This window comes from Astyanax mexicanus, chromosome 1, assembly GCF_023375975.1.
Source record: "Astyanax mexicanus isolate ESR-SI-001 chromosome 1, AstMex3_surface, whole genome shotgun sequence".
Taxonomy (NCBI): Eukaryota; Metazoa; Chordata; class Actinopteri; order Characiformes; family Acestrorhamphidae; genus Astyanax; species Astyanax mexicanus.
The window spans coordinates 1,470,460-1,493,553 of NC_064408.1; the positions used below are offsets into that span (position 1 = coordinate 1,470,460).

Genomic DNA, 23,094 nt, shown 5'->3' on the forward strand with positions numbered 1-23,094 from the left:
ATTAAGAAGCTCTACCTCTGTTGTAATGTAAAGTTATTTATATTGGTAATATCTATATAGGTAATAGGTTTATGTTTGACAGGGATGTCATGTTTTTATTTTGCTAAATGCAAATAAAAGTGAGCATTGATTTATTCTGACCATTTTTTATTTCTAAAGTATTTCTAAAGTTTTTTGTGAGAGGAGGCTTTAAAGACTTAAATTAAAATTTCAGAAAGTAGTGTACAGATTTCCATTGCAGGGATTCTTAGCAGTTTTTCTGAGGACTTCAAAGTATTTATATCGATATCGAAATTATATCGTATCGACCGAAATTAAGAAATATATCGTGATATACATTTTGGCCATATCGTCCAGCACTATGCTCAAGTGTTCATAAGACTGTAGCAACAATGTTCCACTTCTTCAACAAGCAACTTGTAAGATCAATATCACGGTTGATAACGCGCAGCTACAGCTTGAGCCCTCCCTGACGTACTTCGGAGTGAAGGTAGACAGAACACTGTCCTTTAAGCAACACTTGGACATTGCCAAGGTAAAAACCACCACCCATGCTGCACTGATACGCCGTCTCGCTGTTGCTACATGGGGAGCTGATACAAAGACACTGTGCATCTCCACTGAGACCCTGGTGTTTCCCACTGCTGAGTACTGCACCCCAGTCTGGTATCGTAGCCTCCATGTGAAGAAGCTGGATGTGGAGCTTAACACTCTGGAAGCTTATGAGCCACCCCAACCTATCAACTGCCTGTCCTCTCTGGAATCCGAAGAGAAAAGCAGCCATAATGGTTTTCACTCAGAAAGCACAGATGAGTAAATCCCACTTCCTCCACAAGACCGTCACAGAGACTTCACAGCACATGAGCCTTAAATCCCCAACACATGCCCAGAAACTGCTCTACACAACACCAGCTGACATCTCCAAGGCTTCCTGGAAGAAGGCAAGATGGAAGGACCAGTGGAAGGCAGCAGGGCCATCTACACTTCATCAATACATCAGAGATCCAACAGATGTTCCTGCCCAGAGTGGACAACCCTTAATCCCCTGAGAACAGGAGTACGGTGCTTTGAACATGAGGACCCATCACAAACAGTGGAACATGTGATCACCAGCTGCCCCAAATTCTGGTCACTGAATGGCACTCGTGGTTTAATGGACCTGGATGATGAAACACTGGACTGACTTGCAGCAACAGAACTGAGAGTCTAAAGGACATACGCCAGAGATAGAGAACAAATCCACTGATGGAATCACCTGGTGCTTCAGTATATTCAGGTAGTCAGCTGACCTCATTCTTTGCAGCAACTCCAGATCATAGCTCTGCCCCCACAGGCTTGTATGGTAGGCACTAGGCATGATGGGTAATCACTTCACCTGCCTCTCTTCTTACCCTGACGCTCCATCACTCTGAAACAGGATAAACCTGGACTCATCAGACCTTCACCTGACCTTTCATTGCTCCAGAGTCTGATCTTTACTCTCTTTAACAAACTGAAGCTGTTTTTACTGGTTTTCCTCACTGATAAGAGCTTTTCTTAAAGCTACAAAGCTGTTTAATCCCTTTTAATTCCTTCAATTCCCTTCACTGCAGTGTGTTGGAAAGCTCTTACTTTCACTATTAAACAACATATCCCTGAGTTCTAGTGCTGTTTTTCTACCATTTGACTTATAAGTGAGCAGTGTGGGTAGGGGAGGAGTGAACAGAACAAATAAGGGAGGAGTGAGCAGTATGAGTAGGGGAGGAGTGAACAGGAAGTGAAAGAAGGAGAGTGTGTACAGACGTCTACTTTTTGAAGAAACGGTCGGACAGTTTTTAGCTAATGTTCTGGAGAATTCCTCTGAAGGAAACTGATCAACACCTGGATCTACAAACACACCTGTAGAACCTGAAGAGAACCTGAGATCAGAGAGCGAGAACCTTCACACACCTGAAAGTGAAAGTCTGAGTGTTGTAACAGGAAGGAGCAGCAGGGAAAGAAAATGGCTTCTAAATCTTTCTTAGTGGAGGATCTCACCTGTCCTGTGTGTTTTGAGATCTTCAGGGTTCCTGTGGTTCTGAACTGTAGCCACAGTGTGTGTAAAGAGTGTCTGCAGAAGTTCTGGGAGTCTAAAGGATCCAGAGAGTGTCCAGTTTGTAGGAGAAGATCTTCAAATGATCATCCTCCAGTAAACCTGGCTCTGAAGAACCTGTGTGAGAACTTCTTACAGGAGAGAAGTGGGAGAACTTCAGCCGGTTCTGAGACACTCTGCAGTCTGCACGGAGAGAACCTCCGGATCTTCTGTCTGGATCATCAGCAGCCCGTGTGCTGGGTGTGTCAAACCTCGAGGAACCACACCGACCACAGATTCCGCCCCATTGATGAAGCTGCAACCGACTGCAAGGTAAAATCAGTGTGAACAGCTGTACTGCAGGAGTTTTTGCTTTGTTTCTTTGTCATTTTCTTAATTTTTAAAATAATGAGAATTCAGAATATACAGATCCAGAAACATGTTTTATAACTAATAGTGTGGCTTTAAATATTGCATTTAGAAAAATAAATGTAGAGTTTAGGTTGCTAAAAATAGCATAAACATTTTACAACAATATTGTAGAAAAATCCTAAAATATATAAAAATATTAAATGGTAAACAAACATTTTGGTATTTATTAGAAAAGCATACATTTTTATAGGGATGCACGTAAATATCAGAATTGTATAGTTATTTGTATTTGAACGATATTTCAAGTATATTTGTATGCTAAAAAAATGACAAAGCAACACTGACGGCGCTACTTTAAAATTCTTTGGTTTAACGTCATTTTATTTATTTTTGTTAGTTTTAAGAAATCTATTATTTAATTTAACCTGTTCATTTAATACAAAATATTTAATACTGTGATCAGTCTGTGTAAGAACCATTTACATAAATAAATGTAAATATTATTAGATATAATTTGCCACACCCCTACTAGATATGTAAGTTTACAGTTAAATCCAATATTTAAAACACAATTCAGAAACTAAATAAGATATATTTAAAATAGTAATGGCTAAAACAGTTTAAAATGGACAATCTAGTACATTATTAACTATCTAAAAAGGGTAATGACTTACTAACTAAGCTATAAACCCTGAGAGACTGTGTGAAACTGATTTTATTACAGGTTTGGGTGTTTTTAACATGATGTAAATTGAGATAAACTGGATTACTGCTTTTATAAAATGTCTATCAGCATAAAATAGGATAAAACACATCAAATTTACCTCATAAATGCATTTATTTAGATGAAATTTCACCAATAAACTGTTGTTGCTCCACACAGTGTGGTGTGTTAGCAGTTAGCGCTGTGGCTAGGCTACCTGAGGGGAAGGTTTAGCTGTAATAATGGGGTGTAGACTCTCCATGAAGATAAATATGATGATTAATATTAAAGTTGGGTAGAAATGCAGAGATTTTTCTCTCTTTCTGAAGAGATTTTTACTCTAAAGGAGAAGCTGCAGAAGTGCAGGGCTAGCCTGGGGCTGTGTTTTTAGCCTTTAGCTCAGGAAGCTAGCTGAGTAGCATTAGCTTAACCCGGCAGTTTAGCTACCGTAGCGCCGTGTTTCTCTCCTGAATTAAACTCAGATAAACAGTGTAAAACTTTAGTATTAAAGTCATAAATCTGTGAATAGTGTTTATAGTAACCGTTCCTCCACCAGTCAGTGTAGCTGATTTCATGTTTTCTCTGTCAAAAACTAATAAAAATAATAAATAAATAAAACCACCCGAAGCTGTTTTTAAATAGTAAGAGTTTAAATGGGAAAAGTGTGAGGGAGCCGGCAGTGACAAACTCCAGGTTTAAGTTTATTTTTACTCTTTAATCAGATAAATTACATTATATACAGTGTTCAGCCTTTCTTATCACTCTTATTATCAGTTTACACAGTTTACTATCTCTTCTCTAACTGACTGTTTTCCAGCTCTAAAATACGAGCTGTACTAGAATAGTACTGTAAGCTAAGCTAGCATAGCATTAGCATTTGCTTTTGCCAAAGACTGACTGCATTTCTCTGTGTAAATTACAAGTTAAATTCATTACCTGTGACTTGAGTGGCACTTCTGAGGTAAATTTATGATTAGAATTGCATTGCTGAGGTAGCTAACGTTAGCAATTTAAATATATGACTAGAAAAGCACGTGAAGTTAATTTATGATTAAAATGGCAAAACTGTGATAATTTAGGTAAATTTAAAATTATAATTGTGAGGGTAAATTTACGATTATAATGTCATTGCTGAGGTAGCTAACATTAGCTGTTTAAATGTATTACTAGGATTACACAGCTGAAGTAAATGTCTGATTAATAGTCAAAACTTAGCTAAATGTATGGCTAAAATTGCACTATTTGGGTAAATTTATGATTAGAATTGCATAGCTAACATTAGTTGTTGGGATGTATAACTAGATTAGCACAGAATGAAGTAAATGAAATATTAAAATGGCAATACTGAGCTAAATTAATCACAACCATTTTACCACCCAGGTAAATATTTTATTTAAATTGTTTCAGAGGGTAAATTTATGGTTAGAATGGTTTTAGAGGGTACATTAATGATAAGAATAGCATTGCTGGGGTAGCTAATATTAGCTGTTTAAATGTGTGACTACGATTACACAGCAAGTAAATGTCTGATTAATATGTCACAACTAAATGTGTGACTAAAATTGCACTATTTAGGTAAATTTATGATTAAAATTGCATTGTTAAGGTATCTAGCATTTGCTGTTGGAATGTATAACAAGAATAGCACAGCTGAAATAAATGTTAGATCTATATATGTGACTATAACAGCATGGCTGAAATAAATTCATGATTAGAATAGCACTGCTGAGGTAAATATACTGTGATTTGTTGGTGTGTCTGCTGGAATATTAAAAATGTTAAATATTTAATCCAGAGTGTGGATGTGTTTCAGGAGGAACTCAGAACTGCTCTGAATCCCCTAAAGGAGAAACTGGAGATCTTTAAAAAGTGTAAACTGAACTGGGATCAGACTGCAGATCATATAAAGGTAAGAATGAGAAGATCTTCTGAGATCATGATTCTGAAATTAGTTCCCCAAATCAGAAGTAGGACAGTATAAAACACATTAAATATACAGTGTTTCTGACATTTACTTTCACTTTTATTTGATTACAGACGGCATGAACCCAATATATTTCATGTTTTGTTTGGTGAACTTTACTTCATTATACATTCGTTCCTGCATTTCAGACCTTCAACACGTTCCAAATAAAGATGGAACAGTAAAGCATTTACCACTTTATAATGTTTCCATTTCCACTTAAAAGATACCAAGAGATAAAGAGTTTCAGGTGTTATTTTCTCCCATAATTCCTACAAACATGAGATTGGGGACAGTTCAGTCCAGTACCTGTACCCTCTTCTTCCACAGACATGTCTTAGTAATGTGTGCAGCATGTGGTTTAGCATTGTCTTGTTGAAGAATACTGCATGATCTTGAGGAGCAGCACTGTTTAGAATAGCACTGCTGAGCTAAATGAATGATTAGAATAGCACTACTGAGGTAAAATAGCTGGTATTTGATTGGCTGATGGGCTCCTTCCTTCCAGACTCAGGCCCGACGCACAGAGAAGCAGATTAAGGAGGACTTTGAGAAGCTTCACCAGTTTCTACGAGATGAAGAGGCAGCCCGGATCACTGCGCTGAGGGAGGAAGAGGAGCAGAAGAGTCAGATGATGAAGGAGAAGATTGAGAAGATGAGCAGAGAGATATCAGCACTATCAGACACTATCAGAGGCGTAGAAGAGGAGATGGGAGCTGAAGACGTTCCATTCCTACAGGTGAGGAACATCAGTCAGACTGAAGTGAATCATCAGACTGATTTCTGATGGTTTACACACTTCTGATCTGATCTGTGAATAATCTCTGATCTTCACTGTGTGGAAGTGATGTGTAGTTTATTAATTATGATGTAATTCATTAATATTCCCCTGATTGTTTTACAGAACTATAAGACCACAGTGGAAAGGTGAGTCTCTCTCTCTCTCTCTCTCTCTGTGGTTCTGAACCCAAAGCTACAGCAGTACTGAACGGGTTCTGATGTTCTTCCAGAACCCAGTGCACACTGCAGGATCCAGAGAGCCAATCAGGAGCTCTGCTCAACGTGGAGAAACATCTGTCCAACCTGAAGTTCAGCGTCTGGAAGAAGATGCAGGAGATCCTTCAGTTTAGTGAGTCTCACTTTCTCTTCTCACATGCACTCACACGCCACATGTCATGGGACAGGAAGTGATGTCGTGTCCCGTGACTTTTGCCGTGTCCGTGTCTCGTAAACCTCACTATTTTTGTAAATATTTTATTAGATCTTTTCATGGGAAACACTGAAGATACGACTCTTTGATACAGTGTAAAGTAGTCAGTGTACAGCTTGTAGAAAATGTACAAATTGTAGATATTTAGTTTGATCATCATTATTTTCTAGCTCTGCTTTAAATCTCTTGGGTATGGAGTTCACTAGAGCTTCACAGGTTCACACTGGATTCCTTTACCCCTCCTCCATGATGACATCACAGATCTGGTGGATGTTACAGACCTTGTTCTCCTCCACCTTCTGCTTGAGGATGCTCCACAGGTGATCAGTTGTGTTTAGGTCTGGAGACATGCTCGGTCAGTTCATCACCTTTATCTTCAGCTTCCTCTGCAGGACAGTTGGAGTCGTCTTGGAGGCGTGTTTGTGTTTGGGGTCGTTATCGTGTTGGAAAACTGTCATGATTCCCAGTTTCTGATTGGAGGGGATCATGATCTGCTTCAGAAAGTCACAGTACATGTTGGAGTTCAGCTCCCCAGTGCAGGAATCACTCATACAGCCCCAGAACATGATGCTATCACCACCATGCTTAACTGTAGACAAGGGACAGTTTTCCTGGTACTCCTCACCAGGACGCCGCCACACATACTGAACACCATCTGAACCACACAGGTTTATCTTGATCTCCTCAGACCACAGGACATGGTTCCAGTAATTAGAGGTTGGCGGATCGATCCAAATATTGATACTATCGATACCCATGCTGGTATTGGTATTGAGCAATACTCGTCTAAAATATTGATACTCAAGCTTTTTTTTTATATATTTTTTTACACAAAATAAACAGAATTGGACTGAAAGGAGGAAAGTTCCTTATTTTTTAATTGTTTTTTCTAAGAACAATTCTATTTGAAAAAAGAAACAAAGAACTAGAAAAGATGTCTAGTGAGGGAGATAAATAAATATTTTCCTAATATTAAGGCAAACTTTGTTTTGTTACTGTTCCATTGTTTCTAAACAAAAATATCGATTGTGATAAAAAAGTATTTTGTTGTCACGTATAATGTTTGGCGTATAATTCTATCCTAGGTATTTTGAATCCTTTGGATCTATAAAGGTTAAATATTAAAAAGTGTCAGTATTGGTATCGATATCAGCAATACTGACCCTGCATTTACTTGGTATCAGATCAATACCAAAATTCCCATTATCGCCCACCTCTACCAGTAATTCATGCTCTTGGTCTGCTGGTCTTCAGTTTCTGAATCAGTTTCTCTGATTGTGCTATTTATAGGTTTATGTTTGAGTAAAATGAACATTGTTGTTTTATTCTATAAACTACAGACAACATTTCTCCCAAATTACAAATAAAAATATTCTCATTTACAGCATTTATTTACAGAAAATGAGAAATGACTGTAATAATAAAAAAGATGCAGAACTTTCAGACCTCAAATTATGCAAAGAAAACAAGTTCATTGTGTTTGTAAAGCGACAAAATGTGAAAAAGTTTAAGGGGTATTAATACATTTGCAAGCCATTGTATATAGGTGTGTGTTAATCAGGGTATTGTGTGTGTGTGTGTGTGTGTGCTGCAGCTCCTGTAACTCTGGATCTGAACTCTGCTCATCCTAATCTCATCGTATCTGGAGATCTGATCAGTGTGAGATTCAGTTCTGATAAACTGCAGCTTCCTGATAATCCAGAGAGATTTGATGATAATAGTTACTGTGTTGTTGGATCTGAGAGCTTTAACTCAGGAATTCACTGCTGGGATGTTGAAGTTGGAGATGGTGAATTCTGGGATGTGGGAGTGATGTTAAAATCTGCTGAGAGGAAGGGAGGTATATACTCCAGGAGAGGAGTGTGGTATCTGTGGCGGTGTTGGGATGGTACATATGGAGTCTGTTCTTCACCACAGAAATCCACTGTTCTCTCAGTATCAGTGAAAGTGAGGAGGGTGAGAGTTGAGCTGGACTGGAACAGAGGAAAACTCTCATTCTCTGATCCTCTCACTAACACACACTTACACACCATCACACACACTTTCACTGAGAGACTCGTTCCACTCTTCAATACCTATAGCGGCTCTCTAACTATCAGTCCAGTTCAGATCAGTGTATCTGTGAATCAGTGAATCAGTTCAGATCAGTGAATCAGTGAATCAGTTCAGATCAGTGTATCTGTGAATCAGTGAATCAGTTCAGATCAGTGTATCTGTGAATCAGTTCAGATCAGTGAATCAGTTCAGATCAGTGAATCTGTGAATCAGTGAATCAGTTCAGATCAGTGTATCAGTGAATCAGTTTGGTTTGATTCTGAGGGCTCTAACTGATTAAGGAGTGTTGTGATGCTCATCGCTATCTTACACCCCACCAACAGTCTATTATCACTCCTTCCTCCTGCATTGTTTAAATGCGTGTGGAGTTTATATTAGGATAAAATTATTAAAACAGAAATTCCTCTGATATTGCTGGAAATTGCACGGATATGATGAACAGATAGACCTTTAAGATAAATTACTTCACAGCGTCAACCAGCAGCTCAGTTTCCTCTGCTGAGAAGCTTTGGACACGGCCAGGTAGCTGCACCGTTAAAATAGCAATCCACCAAAGTCAGAGCTCACCTGACTCTTAAAGGGAATGATAAGCAAGAGACACTCTGATTGGTTTATTTCACGTTACGCCCAAAATTAACCACACCCATGATTAATGAAGAGAATTAGTACATGACTTTTGCTTTGCGTTTTGAGATGCACAAGGTGTACTTTTCCCATCATTACGATAGCAAAGACACACTGACACGCCCTAAATCACGCTGCACGATTAACTGCTCACCCATAGATCTCTAAAATAGGAACCTAACGTTGTAAATTCTTTTTTTCTCCTCAGTTTGAAAGGTCAGTTGCTCCACCCACTCATTACTCATCAGTGGTAACGCCCCAACACTCGTTTATGATCTCTGTAATCAAATAAAACACAAAGGAATTAGAAGAAATTCTACTTTTTAGTTTCTATTCTCCTCACTTTTAAAATCTTTTCTGATTTAGGGTTGTATTTAGGGGTGTTGCTGGGTTATATTGTGTCTAACTATAACACATTATTGATTATTAAATTAATGATTATTGTTTCTTCATTATTGATTTTTTTTATAAACAGCTTGTTTTTGGTTCTGGACACATCTATAAATTAATTTCCTGCAGTTTCCTGTGTGTTTTAATCTGTATAATGTTATAATCATTAATAAATGTGCAGTAAAATTGGTTTTATGTTGTTGAAAACGTTTGAAAGTAAGTAAAGATGAATCTTCTCCATTCAGTGTAATATAATAAATATATAAAAGAGCAGTTGTGGTGTGTTTTACTGCAGAACTCTACAGAACAGACTGTGTTACTCTATAAAATAATCCATTACATGAAGAAAGAATTTAGTAAATATGCTCTAGATATTCATATTCTAAAGCTAGAACCTGAGTATCTATTAAATCATTGATTATTAATGGTTATAAACATGCTATAGACTGGATTTGGGGGCGTATGGTATAGATGTGGTTTAAGATAAAATAAGATAATTCTTTATTAATCCCACAGCAGGGAAATTTACAGAGTTACAGCAGCACAGAGAACAGAACAGAAGAGATTTCAGGAAATATAAATATACATATACATACTAAGAAACCATCAAATATATTGATGGGTCTCTGAGACATTGTATCGTCCTCCTCCAAGGTGTTGGGCTTGATGGACTTTGCCAGTCAGCCGCTGCCTCCCTCTGGTGGCAGGAGGTGGAACTTGTCTGAGGACAGGCTTTAAACTGCACTGAAAAAACTGTTTAAATACTTTTTATTTCTATTTTACAAGTAGAACTTATTTCTATTATTAAGTAAATGTGCACAGTGAACTCTCCCTGTGAGTTTAATCAGATAATTTAACTGATTTAAACCAAGAAAAGTTCATCCTGGTAGAAAAGACTGCACACCTATGGTGAGGGAGGATTGGGGGACGTGCCTATTATGCAAATAAATACAAATAAATGATGTCAGGAGCCAATAGGAGAGTTGTACCTCTTTATCTTAATTTTTACTGTCTCATCTGCTAAATTTAGGTAATATTTATTCACAATATGTGGTGAACTCTACCCAAATAAAGTGATTAGAAACTTCCACACAGCAGAATCAGCAGGTGAATCAACAGCAGGAGAATTGAATCCTGCTCCTCAACACCTCGTGTAAATTAACTCTAATTTAAAACCTGTATAGATTATTAAATCATAATTATAATTATTTACTCCAGATGCACTTCTGAATTAACTACTTAGAATTACTATTTCAAACAACTAATTCATTGCAGTTGAAATGTGCTATGTAAGATTACAATACTCACATTTATAATTAAGAGTAGATGCTTTAATTTAATACTGTGATTTAGAGCCAGTTAATCTCTTATAATTTTAATAACTGTAAAATGTACAGATGCCTCCTTTTCCAGTGGAGTAGAGCTACGTTAGAGTAGGAACTGTAGCCTTCAGCCAGTCTAAAGCCGTATTCAGCAGCAGAGAAAGGGTTAACTTACTCTTTAACACTGTGGCCAGACAGCCAATCATTACACACTACATACTGCTGCCAGTGACAGGAGGACACGCCCAGTATGCAATGTCCCATTCCTTTCTACTAGCAAAAAGTAGCTGACAGACTGATGAATAACTACAGTGTGTTTGTACTGAAAGAAGCTACGGCAATACTCCAGATAAACCTGTTTTCCTGAGTTAACACAGCTCACGCTAACAACAAATAAAAAACAGGTCTGAAGAACACGTACAGTCCTGTGAAAAAGTATTTACCTGCTAAACCTGATAACTGGTTGTTCCACCCTTAGCAGCAACAACTGCAATCAAGCGTTTGCAGTAACTTGCAGTGAGTCTTTCACAGAGCTGTGGAGGAATTCTGTTCCACTTTTCTTTACAGAATTGTTGTAATTCCACCACATTGGAGGATTTTCCAGCATGAACCTCCTTTTTAAGATCATCCACAGCATCTCAATAGGATTCAGATCAGGACTTTGACTAGACCACTCCAAAGTCTTCACTTTGTTTTGGGTCGTTGTCCTGCTGCAGAACCCAAGTTCATTTCAGCTTGAGGTCAGGAACAGATGGCCGGACTCTGTGGTGGAGAATCCATGTGTGAAGATAATGATCTCATGCTCTCTGAACCCTGCACTCTATCACAATCTGAGCCCATTAATCCTGGCATTTTCCTCTTGAAATAGTCCCAGACGTCCCACTCTATATGCTGGTGATTTTAATAGTTACCACTCAGACTGGGGTTACAGCAATTCCAACAGTGATGGTGACGTCCTGGTGAAATGGGCTTCTGTAGATGCAACACTCCTATATGACCCAAAGGAGCCATGTACATTCTGGTCATCGAATGGCACTCGTGGTTTAATGGACCTGGATGATGAAACACTGGACTGACTTGCTGCAACAGAACTGAGGTTCTAAAGGACATACGCCAGAGATAGAGAACAAATCCACTGATGGAATCACCTGGTACTTCAGTATATTCAGGTAGTCAGCTGACCTCATTCTTTGCAGCAACTCCAGATCATAGCTCCGCCCCCACAGGCTTGTACGGTAGGCACTAGGCATGGGTGGGTAATCACTTGATGGGTAATCACTTCACCTGCCTCTCTTCTTACCCTGATGCTCCATCACTCTGGAACAGGATAAACATGGACTCATCAGACCTTCTATTGACCTTTCATTGCTCCAGAGTCTGATCTTTACTCTCTCTAGTAAACTGAAGCTGTTTTTACTGGTTTTCCTCACTGATAAGAGCTTTTCTTAAAGCTACAAAGCTGTTTAGTCCCTTTAATTCCTTCAATTCCCTTCACTGCATTGTGTGGGAAAGCTCTTACTTTCACTATTAAACAACATATCCCTGAGTTCTAGTGAAGTTTTTCTACCATTTATTTATTATATTATATTAAGTGAGCAGAGCAGGTAGGGGAGGAGTGAGCAGTGTGGGTAGGGGAGGAGTGAACAGAGCAGGTAGGGGAGGAGTGAGCAGAGCAGGTAGGGAGGAGTGAACAGAGCAGGTAGGGGAGGAGTGAGCAGTGTGTGCAGGAAGTGAAAGGAGCAGAGTGTGTACAGACGTCTACTTTTTGAAGAAACGGTTGGACAGTTTTTAGCTAATGTTCTGGAGAATTCCTCTGAAGGAAACTGATCAACACCTGGATCTACAAACACACCTGTAGAACCTGAAGAGAACCTGAGATCAGAGAGCGAGAACCTTCACACACCTGAAAGTGAAAGTCTGAGTGTTGTAACAGGAAGGAGAAGCAGGGAAAGAAAATGGCTTCTAAATCTTTCTTAGTGGAGGATCTCACCTGTCCTGTGTGTTTTGAGATCTTCAGGGTACCTGTGGTTCTGAACTGTAGCCACAGTGTGTGTAAAGAGTGTCTGCAGAAGTTCTGGGAGTCTAAAGGATCCAGAGAGTGTCCAGTTTGTAGGAGAAGATCTTCAATGGATCCTCCTCCAGTAAACCTGGCTCTGAAGAACCTGTGTGAGAACTTCTTACAGGAGAGAAGTGGGAGAACTTCAGCCGGTTCTGAGACACTCTGCAGTCTGCACGGAGAGAACCTCCGGATCTTCTGTCTGGATCATCAGCAGCCCGTGTGCTGGGTGTGTCAAACCTCGAGGAAACACACCGACCACAGATTCCGCCCCATTGATGAAGCTGCAACCGACTGCAAGGTAAAATCAGTGTGAACAGCTGTACAGCAGGAGTTTTTGATTTGTTTCTCTGTCAAATTCCTAATTTTAAAAATAATACAAATTCAGAAAATATAGATCTAGAAACATCTTTTAGAACTAGGTAGACAAAATACAGCAACAATAATGTGGAAAAAATTAAAATATATATAAAAAAAACAGTATTTTTTAGTGTTTTATAAAAAATATTTTTTTATTTGTAGGGATGCACAATGAACGAATTTTTAAACCGATATTTATGGGCTGACACATTTATCTGAATGCTGAAAAGAGACCAAGAAACACTGACTGTGCTATTTAAAAAATGACTGATTTAAGCTCATTTGTATTTATTTTCATTAGTTAAAATAGATTTATTGATGTATTTAACCTGTTAATTTAATAAAGAGGGATTAAAGCAGTCAGCTAAATAAAAATGAAATGAATTTATAAACAGAATTGTTTTATTTTATTAATTGTATACAGCTGGCTGAAAGCTAAAATTTAAAGTATATAAATGTTACAATTGTTTTAAAATGTATTTTTTTTTTTCTGTAAGTTATACATGTGTAATATTGGCATCGGCCCATACCTTATATTTAATCTTAAGTAAAAAAAAAAAAGGGCTGGGTGATATGGCCCTAAAATAATATCATATTTCAGGGTATTTTTGCGATAATGTCAGCATTGGCGTTAGGAAAAACATTGTATTTTTTTCACATCCAATTAATTTAAGTAAAAACAAAAAATCTATAAATGTTTGTCTATTTCCTAAACATTAACTCACTAAGACCCTGACTTTGTGTAAAATAATAATAGTGTAACAAAAAAAATAATAATAATCAAACAAAATTTACTACATAATAAAGGTTCAACATATGCATGAATATAAACTGCAAACTGACAATTAAAAATAACGTTACATACAGTAGATAAAAATCCAAAATATACTGTTTTCAAGAATACTGCAACTAAAGGAGTTTTTATCCTGCACATTTTTTTGGCTGTATTATTGTGTATAATATGATCTGGCACACCTCTACTAAACATTTAAGTTTACAATTTACCTCACTTTAGTTATAAAAGTTTAATTTAAGTTAGTTAAACCCATCATTTAAACACAATTCAGAAACTAATGAGAGAAAGTTAAAATGGCTAAAAACTGTTTAAAATGGACAATATTTACTATCTAAGAACGATAATGACTAGCAAACTAAGCTATGAACCCTGAGAGTCTGAGTGAAACTGTGATTTTATTACAAGTTTGGGTGTTTTTAGGATAAAATACAGCAAATTAACCTGATAAATGTATTAATTTAGATGAAATTTCCCCAATAAACTGTTGTTTCTCCACACAGTGTGGTGTTTTAGCGGTTAGCGCTGTGGCTAGGCTACCTGAGGGGAAGGTTTAGCTGTAATAATGGGGTGTAGACTCTCCATGAAGATAAATATGATGATTAATATTAAAGTTGGGTAGAAATGCAGAGATTTTTCTCTCTTTCTGAAGAGATTTTTACTCTAAAGGAGAAACTGCAGAAGTGCAGGGCTCATACCTGTCAAGTCTCCCGTTTTGGCCGGGAAACTACCGTATTTTACTCCTCTTTCCCGCCGTCCTCCCGTATTAGTATTTTCCCGTAAATTTCCCGTATTATATTAAAAAAAAAACTTTACTATTGAGGCGACAGGGCTCTGGTCACTGTGTGTCTCTTAACCAATGGTAGTGCCGGTTCAAGGACAAACTCCCGCCTTTCACGTGAAACAGCCAATCAGGTTCCTGGTTTCGCGGAGCGCAATGTAGGAAAGCCCCGCCCCCCTCGCTGTGAGAGCTAGTCGGAGCAGCTGACGTTAAAGCATATCTGGATAAACAGCGAGGTAACGGAGCTAAACATGTAAACTATGATGACGTTGTTTCTGAAACAGTCGGATCAAACCGACTGTGTGCTTAAGAAAATACAGCTTGTGACTCAGTTGGCTTAACTTTTCAATTAGATGTTCAACCTGCCCTGATCAGCCAATAACTATTTCATTTTCAAACTGTGTTTATTAATTTAGGTTTGCAGGCCTACTGTAAGCTATAATGAACGAAACTGTATTTATTTTATTAGTTCAGGGCTAGTTTAAGAGTATTGTGGTGTAATTTATTATTTAGAAGGGGCAGAAGTGATGGTTGATCTGGAGAGAGAGAAAATGTGAAGAGGGCTGAAATTAACTGACTGACAGGACTGGACTGATCAATAGAAAGAAGTATTAATTAAATTATTAATTGTTTAGGCCCCTTTGGACTAATATTTACTTATGCAATATATCTGGTCCATGTCATTTTTGTAAAAGCTGATGATTTCATGTAAATGTCTAGAAAAGGGTTTTACTTAGGCTGTATTATAAGAATTACATATGTAGGAATGTCCACAACATTTCAGTGTCAACAAAGATAGACCTGTCAGATTCTGATAATCTAATTGTAGTTTGTTAAAGGTTCCCAGGTGGTTATTTTAGATTTATTGTAAACCTGTCTTAAAATATAAGGCATTCTGAACCTCGGTTGGGTTGGTGGGCGACTCGAAGCAGGTAACGGAAAATTTCCCTTATTTTTAAGTCCAAAACTTGACAGGTATGGTTTTTAGCACGACGTAAAGCGATATAAACTGAATTACTGCTTTTATAAATTGTTTATCAGCATAAAACAGGATAAAATACAGCAAATTTATCTCATAAATGTATTAATTTAGATGAAATTTCCCCAATAAACTGTTGTTGCTCCACACAGTGTGGTGTGTTAGCGGTTAGCGCTGTGGCTAGGCTACCTGAGGGGAAGGTTTAGCTGTAATAATGGGGTGTAGACTCTCCATGAAGATAAATATGATGATTAATATTAAAGTTGGGTAGAAATGCAGAGATTTTTCTCTCTTTCTGAAGAGATTTTTACTCTAAAGGAGAAGCTGCAGAAGTGCAGGGCTAGCCTGGGGCTGTGTTTTTAGCCTTTAGCTCAGGAAGCTAGCTGAGTAGCATTAGCTTAACCCAGCAGTTTAGCTACCGTAGCGCCGTGTTTCTCTCCTGAATTAAACTCAGATAAACAGTGTAAAACTTTAGTATTAAAGTCATAAATCTGTGAATAGTGTTTATAGTAACCCTTCCTCCACCAGTCAGTGTAGCTGAGGTAGCGTTAGCTAAGCTAGCTAAGCGCTCTAACAGTAAAAGTTAGATATTATTACATTATTTCTCTGGATAAAACACCTATTTAATTATTAGAATTACTGTTAATATTAATCTGAATATTTCCATTTATAATGTGTGATTAGAAATAGTGTTTTATTTATTTTATACTGTTATTTGCTGGAGGATTGAACATGTTTGGTTGTGATAAAGGGTGTTTTGGTAACTCTGTTTGCCCTTTTCACCAAAATATCTAGTTACTATTCTTTGGTTCTAGATAAGAACTAAATTTAGAGTATCTGTCTGCGTCCTGCAGAACTACAGGAACACCATCTAACTTACTTTCATGCTGCCATCTACTGTGTCTGCAGTATATTGCATTATAGCTGTTCCTTTCTGATTTTTTGCTGTAAATATTCATCTCACCTCATTATTCTTGCCTTAAAAATGTTTTTATTTAATCAGTATAAAATATCTTATGCTGTACTATAGTTTAAACTACTTCTAGTGTTTATGGAATTACGTTCATCTTAACATTAGAGTGTTGCATGCCTAGTATATTTAAGCTCTACAGTATAATATTCATTCTGAAGGACATTAACCAACACTTAAATATATAAATATATATATTTGTTTTTAAAATAAATAAATAAATAGGTTTTTATTTTCATTTCTTGGTTTATTGAACTCCAACTCAATATATTCCATTAAAGTAATTTTCAAGTTAATCAGTATTAACAAGAAAATGAATATCCTGATGTAAAGAAAGTAATTATCATTAATGTTAGACTGTACAAAAATGACCAAATATTTTTTTAATATAATTATTATATTTAATTATATAAAACGAGGCAATTTTATAAGTTAACAACCAAAAGTTGACCAACACAAACTGTGCAGCAACAGATTCAGAGCTTGTCTCTAATTTTCTTTATCTATAAGGTGAATCAGCTGTAGGTAGGAGTGTGTAATAGAGTGAACACAGTGTTTAAAATTATACTGTATTTTATACAACAATAAACTATTAGAACTATAGAACTAAAGTCTCCTATTTGCTCATTGGAGCTGAAAAATGGATAGAAAGAAGCAGTTGGTCATAATGTTATTCTTGATCGGTGTTTAATGATATAAAGCACAATAATCTGTGCACAAGTGCTGTGATTTCAGGAACGAACATCTGATATGTATACATAACTGTATTTTATATATTAATAAAAGTTAATGTTATATATTCTGCAATGTAAAACCATACATTTGGATTATTCGACCACATGATTAATCATTTTGACTGTGTTGTTCGTAATCGATGACTAAAGAACTTTTTATTCTGGTGATTCTGACATGTTAACTGATATGAATATGTAACTTTGGGGCAAAAACTAAGGATTTTGAGTAAAGTACGTGCATGAGCTGCTCATCCATTATGTGGTGCTGTTAGTTAATGTATAATGTATATTTTATGTAAATTTATTTTTTTAATTTTATATTAAGTCTGAGGTCAAGCACAACTGAATGATGGGGAATAATTGTCAGGTAACTCTCTCAACACTATATATATTTTATTTTGAGAGTATTCAGTAAACACCTCAATAAATAAAAACAGTAATGAAACCCAGAGTGTAACATCATACCAGGAAAAACACGCGGTCACTGCAAGTTTTATTCCAACAAAGCAGAACTTATATAGCTTAAAGCTCACTGAGCCATTAAAATTAGCAATTAAAACCAGGTGTGAATCTACCTGAACCTGCAGCGACGCTGGACTTTTATAAATAAGATTACACACCCATGTTCTCCACAGTGTTCTGTCCAATTGTGCTACCCATCGATATGTGCTTCTTACCACCAGTTTTTATATATATGTGGGTTCCAATCACCTCAGTTCCTTTAACTGAACCCTGAGATATTACTCAGGCCTTCCAAATATCCTATTGAGATTCTGGGGGGAAATGTTTAAATATGGTGTTGTTTTTGGGGGTATTTTTACATTTAAAATACACTAGAGAAACACAGTTTGCTGGGGAACACCACTGGTCAGAACACTGGTGTTGGGTAATGTAGTTAAACTATAGTGTTACACAGAGTTTTAAAGCACCACGCTGGGTGTTACTAACAAAAATCCCAGTAAAGCAGATTTAAACATTGTTTTTACAACAATTTCAGTAACATATAAGGTAAACCTTTAAATTCGCTTAGATTGAGCAAAAACCGTAACTTACTTTACGTAGCGTCGCCATTTTGAAAAATGAGTGTTCCTTGTAGTTTTGAGACTCTTAGATTTTCAGGATCCAGAACCGAGTTTTGTTGGTGTAAATAATGGTTCAGAAATAGGTTCCACATTCCACACTGGTGGAAAAGGGCTAACAGTAAATAAGGATGTTGTTGTATTAGTGTTTTATTATTTACACAGTGTTTACTAAATGTGTTAATGTCTGAATTGTGATTTAATAATTCACATAGCATAGTTTACTACCTCTTTACTAACTGGCTGTTTTACAGCTGAAAGATACGAGCTGTTCTAGGATAGTACTGTTAAGATAGTATTGCTAAGCTAACTTAGCCTTAACATTAGTTGTTTTAGCTTAATTATTTACCTACATGTGACTTGCATAGCACTGCTGAGATAAATTTATGACTAAATCAACTCTGCTAAATAATAAATCAATTATTAGAATAGCACTGTGAGGGAAAATTATTATTAAAATGGCAAAACTGAGCTACATTTATCACTAAAATTGCACTACTCAGGAACATTTATGATTAGAATAGCAATGCTAAGGTAGGATTAGCTTAAGCTACATATAAAGCTATGTATGTGACTATAACAGCATGGCTGAAATAAATTCATGATTAGAATAGCACTGCTGAGGTAAATATATTGTGATTTGTTGGTGTGTCTGCTGAAATATTAAAAATGTTAAATATTTAATCCAGTGTGTGGATGTGTTTCAGGAGGAGCTCAGAACTGCTCTGAATTCCCTAAAGGAGAAACTGGAGATCTTTAAAGAGTGTAAACTGAACTGGGATCAGACTGCAGATCATATAAAGGTAAGAATGAGAAGATCTTCTGAGATCATGATTCTGAAATTAGTTCCCCAAATCAGAAGTAGGACAGTATAAAACACATTAAATATACAGTGTTTCTGACATTTACTTTCACTTTTATTTGATTACAGACGGCATGAACCCAATATATTTCATGTTTTGTTTGGTGAACTTTACTTCATTATACATTCGTTCCTGCATTTCAGACCTTCAACACGTTCCAAATAAAGATGGAACAGTAAAGCATTTACCACTTTATAATGTTTCCATTTCCACTTAAAAGATACCAAGAGATAAAGAGTTTCAGGTGTTATTTTCTCCCATAATTCCTACAAACATGAGATTGGGGACAGTTCAGTCCAGTACCTGTACCCTCTTCTTCCACAGACATGTCTTAGTAATGTGTGCAGCATGTGGTTTAGCATTGTCTTGTTGAAGAATACTGCATGATCTTGAGGGCAGCACTGTTTAGAACAGCACTGCTGAGGTAAATGAATGATTAGAATAGCTCTACTGAGGTAAAATAGCTGGTATTTGATTGGCTGATGGGCTCCTTCCTTCCAGACTCAGGCCCGACGCACAGAGAAGCAGATTAAGGAGGACTTTGAGAAGCTTCACCAGTTTCTACGAGATGAAGAGGCAGCCCGGATCACTGCGCTGAGGGAGGAAGAGGAGCAGAAGAGTCAGATGATGAAGGAGAAGATTGAGAAGATGAGCAGAGAGATATCAGCACTATCAGACACTATCAGAGGCGTAGAAGAGGAGATGGGAGCTGAAGACGTTCCATTCCTACAGGTGAGGAACATCAGTCAGACTGAAGTGAATCATCAGACTGATTTCTGATGGTTTACACACTTCTGATCTGATCTGTGAATAATCTCTGATCTTCACTGTGTGGAAGTGATGTGTAGTTTATTAATTATGATGTAATTCATTAATATTCCCCTGATTGTTTTACAGAACTATAAGACCACAGTGGAAAGGTGAGTCTCTCTCTCTCTCTCTCTCTCTCTCTGTGGTTCTGAACCCAAAGCTACAGCAGTACTGAACGGGTTCTGATGTTCTTCCAGAACCCAGTGCACACTGCAGGATCCAGAGAGCCAATCAGGAGCTCTGCTCAACGTGGAGAAACATCTGTCCAACCTGAAGTTCAGCGTCTGGAAGAAGATGCAGGAGATCCTTCAGTTTAGTGAGTCTCACTTTCTCTTCTCACATGCTCTCACACGCCACATGTCATGGGACAGGAAGTAGTGTTGTGTCCCGTGACTTTTGCCGTGTCCGTGTCCCGTAAACCTCACATTTTTGTAAATATTTTATTAGATCTTTTCATGGGAAACACTGAAGATACGACTCTTTGATACAGTGTAAAGTAGTCAGTGTACAGCTTGTAGAAAATGTACAAATTGTAGATATTTAGTTTGATCATCATTATTTTCTAGCTCTGCTTTAAATCTCTTGGGTATGGAGTTCACTAGAGCTTCACAGGTTCACACTGGATTCCTTTACCCCTCCTCCATGATGACATCACAGATCTGGTGGATGTTACAGACCTTGTTCTCCTCCACCTTCTGCTTGAGGATGCCCCACAGGTGATCAGTTGTGTTTAGGTCTGGAGACATGCTCGGTCAGTTCATCACCTTTATCTTCAGCTTCCTCTGCAGGACAGTTGGAGTCGTGTTTGTGTTTGGGGTCGTTATCGTGTTGGAAAACTGTCATGATTCCCAATTTCTGATTGGAGGGGATCATGATCTGCTTCAGAAAGTCACAGTACATGTTGGAGTTCAGCTCCCCAGTGCAGGAATCACTCATACAGCCCCAGAACATGATGCTACCACCACCATGCTTAACTGTAGACAAGGGACAGTTTTCCTGGTACTCCTCACCAGGACGCCGCCACACATACTGAACACCATCTGAACCACACAGGTTTATCTTGATCTCCTCAGACCACAGGACATGGTTCCAGTAATTAGAGGTTGGCGGATCGATCCAAATATTGATACTATCGATACCAACACTGGTATTGGTGTTGAGCAAAACTCGTCTAAAATATTGATACTCAAGCTTTGTTTATATATATTTTTTACACAAAATAAACAGAATTGGACTGAAAGGAGGAAAATTACTTACTTTTTATAGTTTTTCCTAAGAACAAGTCTATTTGAAAAAAGAAACAAAAAAGAAAGAACTAGAAAAGATGTCTAGTGAGGGAAGGATTTTTTTTTGTATTATGGTTTCTCCTTTTCTACCTCAAAAAATATATTTTCCTAATATTAAGGCAAACTTTGTTATTGTTTCTGTTTCTCTGATTTTGCTATTTATAGGTTTATGTTTGAGTAAAATGAACATTGTTGTTTTATTCTATAAACTACAGACAACATTTCTCCCAAATTACAAATAAAAATATTCTCATTTAGAGCATTTATTTACAGAAAATGAGAAATGGCTGAAATAACAAAAAAGATGCAGAACTTTCAGACCTCAAATAATGCAAAGAAAACAAGTTCATTGTGTTTGTAAAGCGACAAAATGTGAAAAAGTTTAAGGGGTATTAATACATTTGCAAGCCATTGTATATAGGTGTGTGTTAATCAGGGTATTGTGTGTGTGTGTGTGTGTTTGTGTGTGTGTGTGTTTGTGTGTGTGTGTGTGTGTGTGTGTGCTGCAGCTCCTGTAACTCTGGATCTGAACTCTGCTCATCCTAATCTCATCGTATCTGAAGATCTGATCAGTGTGAGATTCAGTCCTGATAAACTGCAGCTTCCTGATAATCCAGAGAGATTTGATAATAGGTTCTGTGTTGTTGGATCTGAGAGCTTTAACTCAGGAATTCACTGCTGGGATGTTGAAGTTGGAGATGGTGAATTCTGGGATGTGGGAGTGATGTTAAAATCTGCTGAGAGGAAGGGAGGTATATACTCCAGGAGAGGAGTGTGGTATCTGTGGCGGTGTTGGGATGGTACATATGGAGTCTGTTCTTCACCACAGAATCCCACTGTTCTCTCAGTATCAGTGAAAGTGAGGAGGGTGAGAGTTGAGCTGGACTGGAACAGAGGAAAACTCTCATTCTCTGATCCTCTCACTAACACACACTTACACACCATCACACACACTTTCACTGAGAGACTCGTTCCACTCTTCAATACCTATAGAGGCTCTCTAACTATCAGTCCAGTTCAGATCAGTGTATCTGTGAATCAGTGAATCAGTTCAGATCAGTGTATCTGTGAATCAGTGAATCAGTTCAGATCAGTGTATCTGTGAATCAGTGAATCAGTTCAGATCAGTGTATCTGTGAATCAGTTCAGATCAGTGTATCTGTGAATCAGTGAATCAGTTCAGATCAGTGAATCAGTGAATCAGTTCAGATCAGTGTATCTGTGAATCAGTGAATCAGTTCAGATCAGTGAATCAGTTCAGATCAGTGTATCTGTGAATCAGTGAATCAGTTCAGATCAGTGAATCAGTGAATCAGTTCAGATCAGTGAATCAGTGAATCAGTTTGGTTTGATTCTCAGGGCTCTATCTTACATTCTGATTAAGGCGTGTCGTGATGCTCATTGCTATCTTACACCCCACCAACACTCTTTTTTCACTCCTTTCTCCTGCATTGTTTAACCACACCCCTGATTATTTACGAGAATTAGTACATTTCTTTTGCGTGTTTTGAGCCGTGCAATGTGTACTTTTCCCGTCGTTACGATAGCAAAGACACACTGACCCACCCTGAATCAAGGGGTTCACTGCTCACCTGTAGATCACTAAAATAGGAACCTGAATGTTGTAAATTGTTGTTTTTCTCCTCAGTAAGTACAGTTGCTCCACCCACTCATTACTCATCAGTGGTAACGCC

General features: G+C 37.5%; 2 protein-coding genes across 2 annotated transcripts; both read left to right on the forward strand.

Moving 5' to 3' along the window:
* Nucleotides 1-1,756: 1,756 nt before the first annotated feature.
* On the forward strand, nucleotides 1,757-9,403 carry LOC125780511 (E3 ubiquitin-protein ligase TRIM35-like). Its single transcript, XM_049465711.1, has 6 exons — nucleotides 1,757-2,383; nucleotides 4,939-5,034; nucleotides 5,597-5,827; nucleotides 5,993-6,015; nucleotides 6,099-6,217; nucleotides 7,893-9,403. The coding sequence occupies exons 1-6, from the start codon at nucleotides 1,982-1,984 to the stop codon at nucleotides 8,429-8,431; spliced, it is 1,410 nt and encodes a 469-aa protein (XP_049321668.1). The 5' UTR covers nucleotides 1,757-1,981; the 3' UTR covers nucleotides 8,432-9,403.
* A 3,016-nt stretch (nucleotides 9,404-12,419) lies between these two features.
* On the forward strand, nucleotides 12,420-22,747 carry LOC125782193 (E3 ubiquitin-protein ligase TRIM35-like). Its single transcript, XM_049465446.1, has 6 exons — nucleotides 12,420-13,046; nucleotides 19,149-19,244; nucleotides 19,806-20,036; nucleotides 20,202-20,224; nucleotides 20,312-20,430; nucleotides 21,910-22,747. Exons 1-6 carry the CDS (start codon nucleotides 12,645-12,647, stop codon nucleotides 22,443-22,445), a joined length of 1,407 nt encoding a protein of 468 aa, XP_049321403.1. The 5' UTR covers nucleotides 12,420-12,644; the 3' UTR covers nucleotides 22,446-22,747.
* Nucleotides 22,748-23,094: the final 347 nt, after the last annotated feature.

Excerpts from the sequence above, each read along its gene's own strand:
- LOC125780511 (XM_049465711.1), top strand. The coding sequence starts at position 1,982 with ATGGCTTCTAAATCTTTCTTAGTGGAGGATCTCACCTGTCCTGTGTGT. Across the intron at positions 5,035-5,596 it reads AGACTGCAGATCATATAAAG|ACTCAGGCCCGACGCACAGA; the intron begins GTAAGAATGAGA and ends CCTTCCTTCCAG. Across the intron at positions 6,218-7,892 it reads GCAGGAGATCCTTCAGTTTA|CTCCTGTAACTCTGGATCTG; the intron begins GTGAGTCTCACT and ends TGTGTGCTGCAG.
- LOC125782193 (XM_049465446.1), top strand. The coding sequence starts at position 12,645 with ATGGCTTCTAAATCTTTCTTAGTGGAGGATCTCACCTGTCCTGTGTGT. Across the intron at positions 13,047-19,148 it reads AAGCTGCAACCGACTGCAAG|GAGGAGCTCAGAACTGCTCT; the intron begins GTAAAATCAGTG and ends GATGTGTTTCAG. Across the intron at positions 19,245-19,805 it reads AGACTGCAGATCATATAAAG|ACTCAGGCCCGACGCACAGA; the intron begins GTAAGAATGAGA and ends CCTTCCTTCCAG.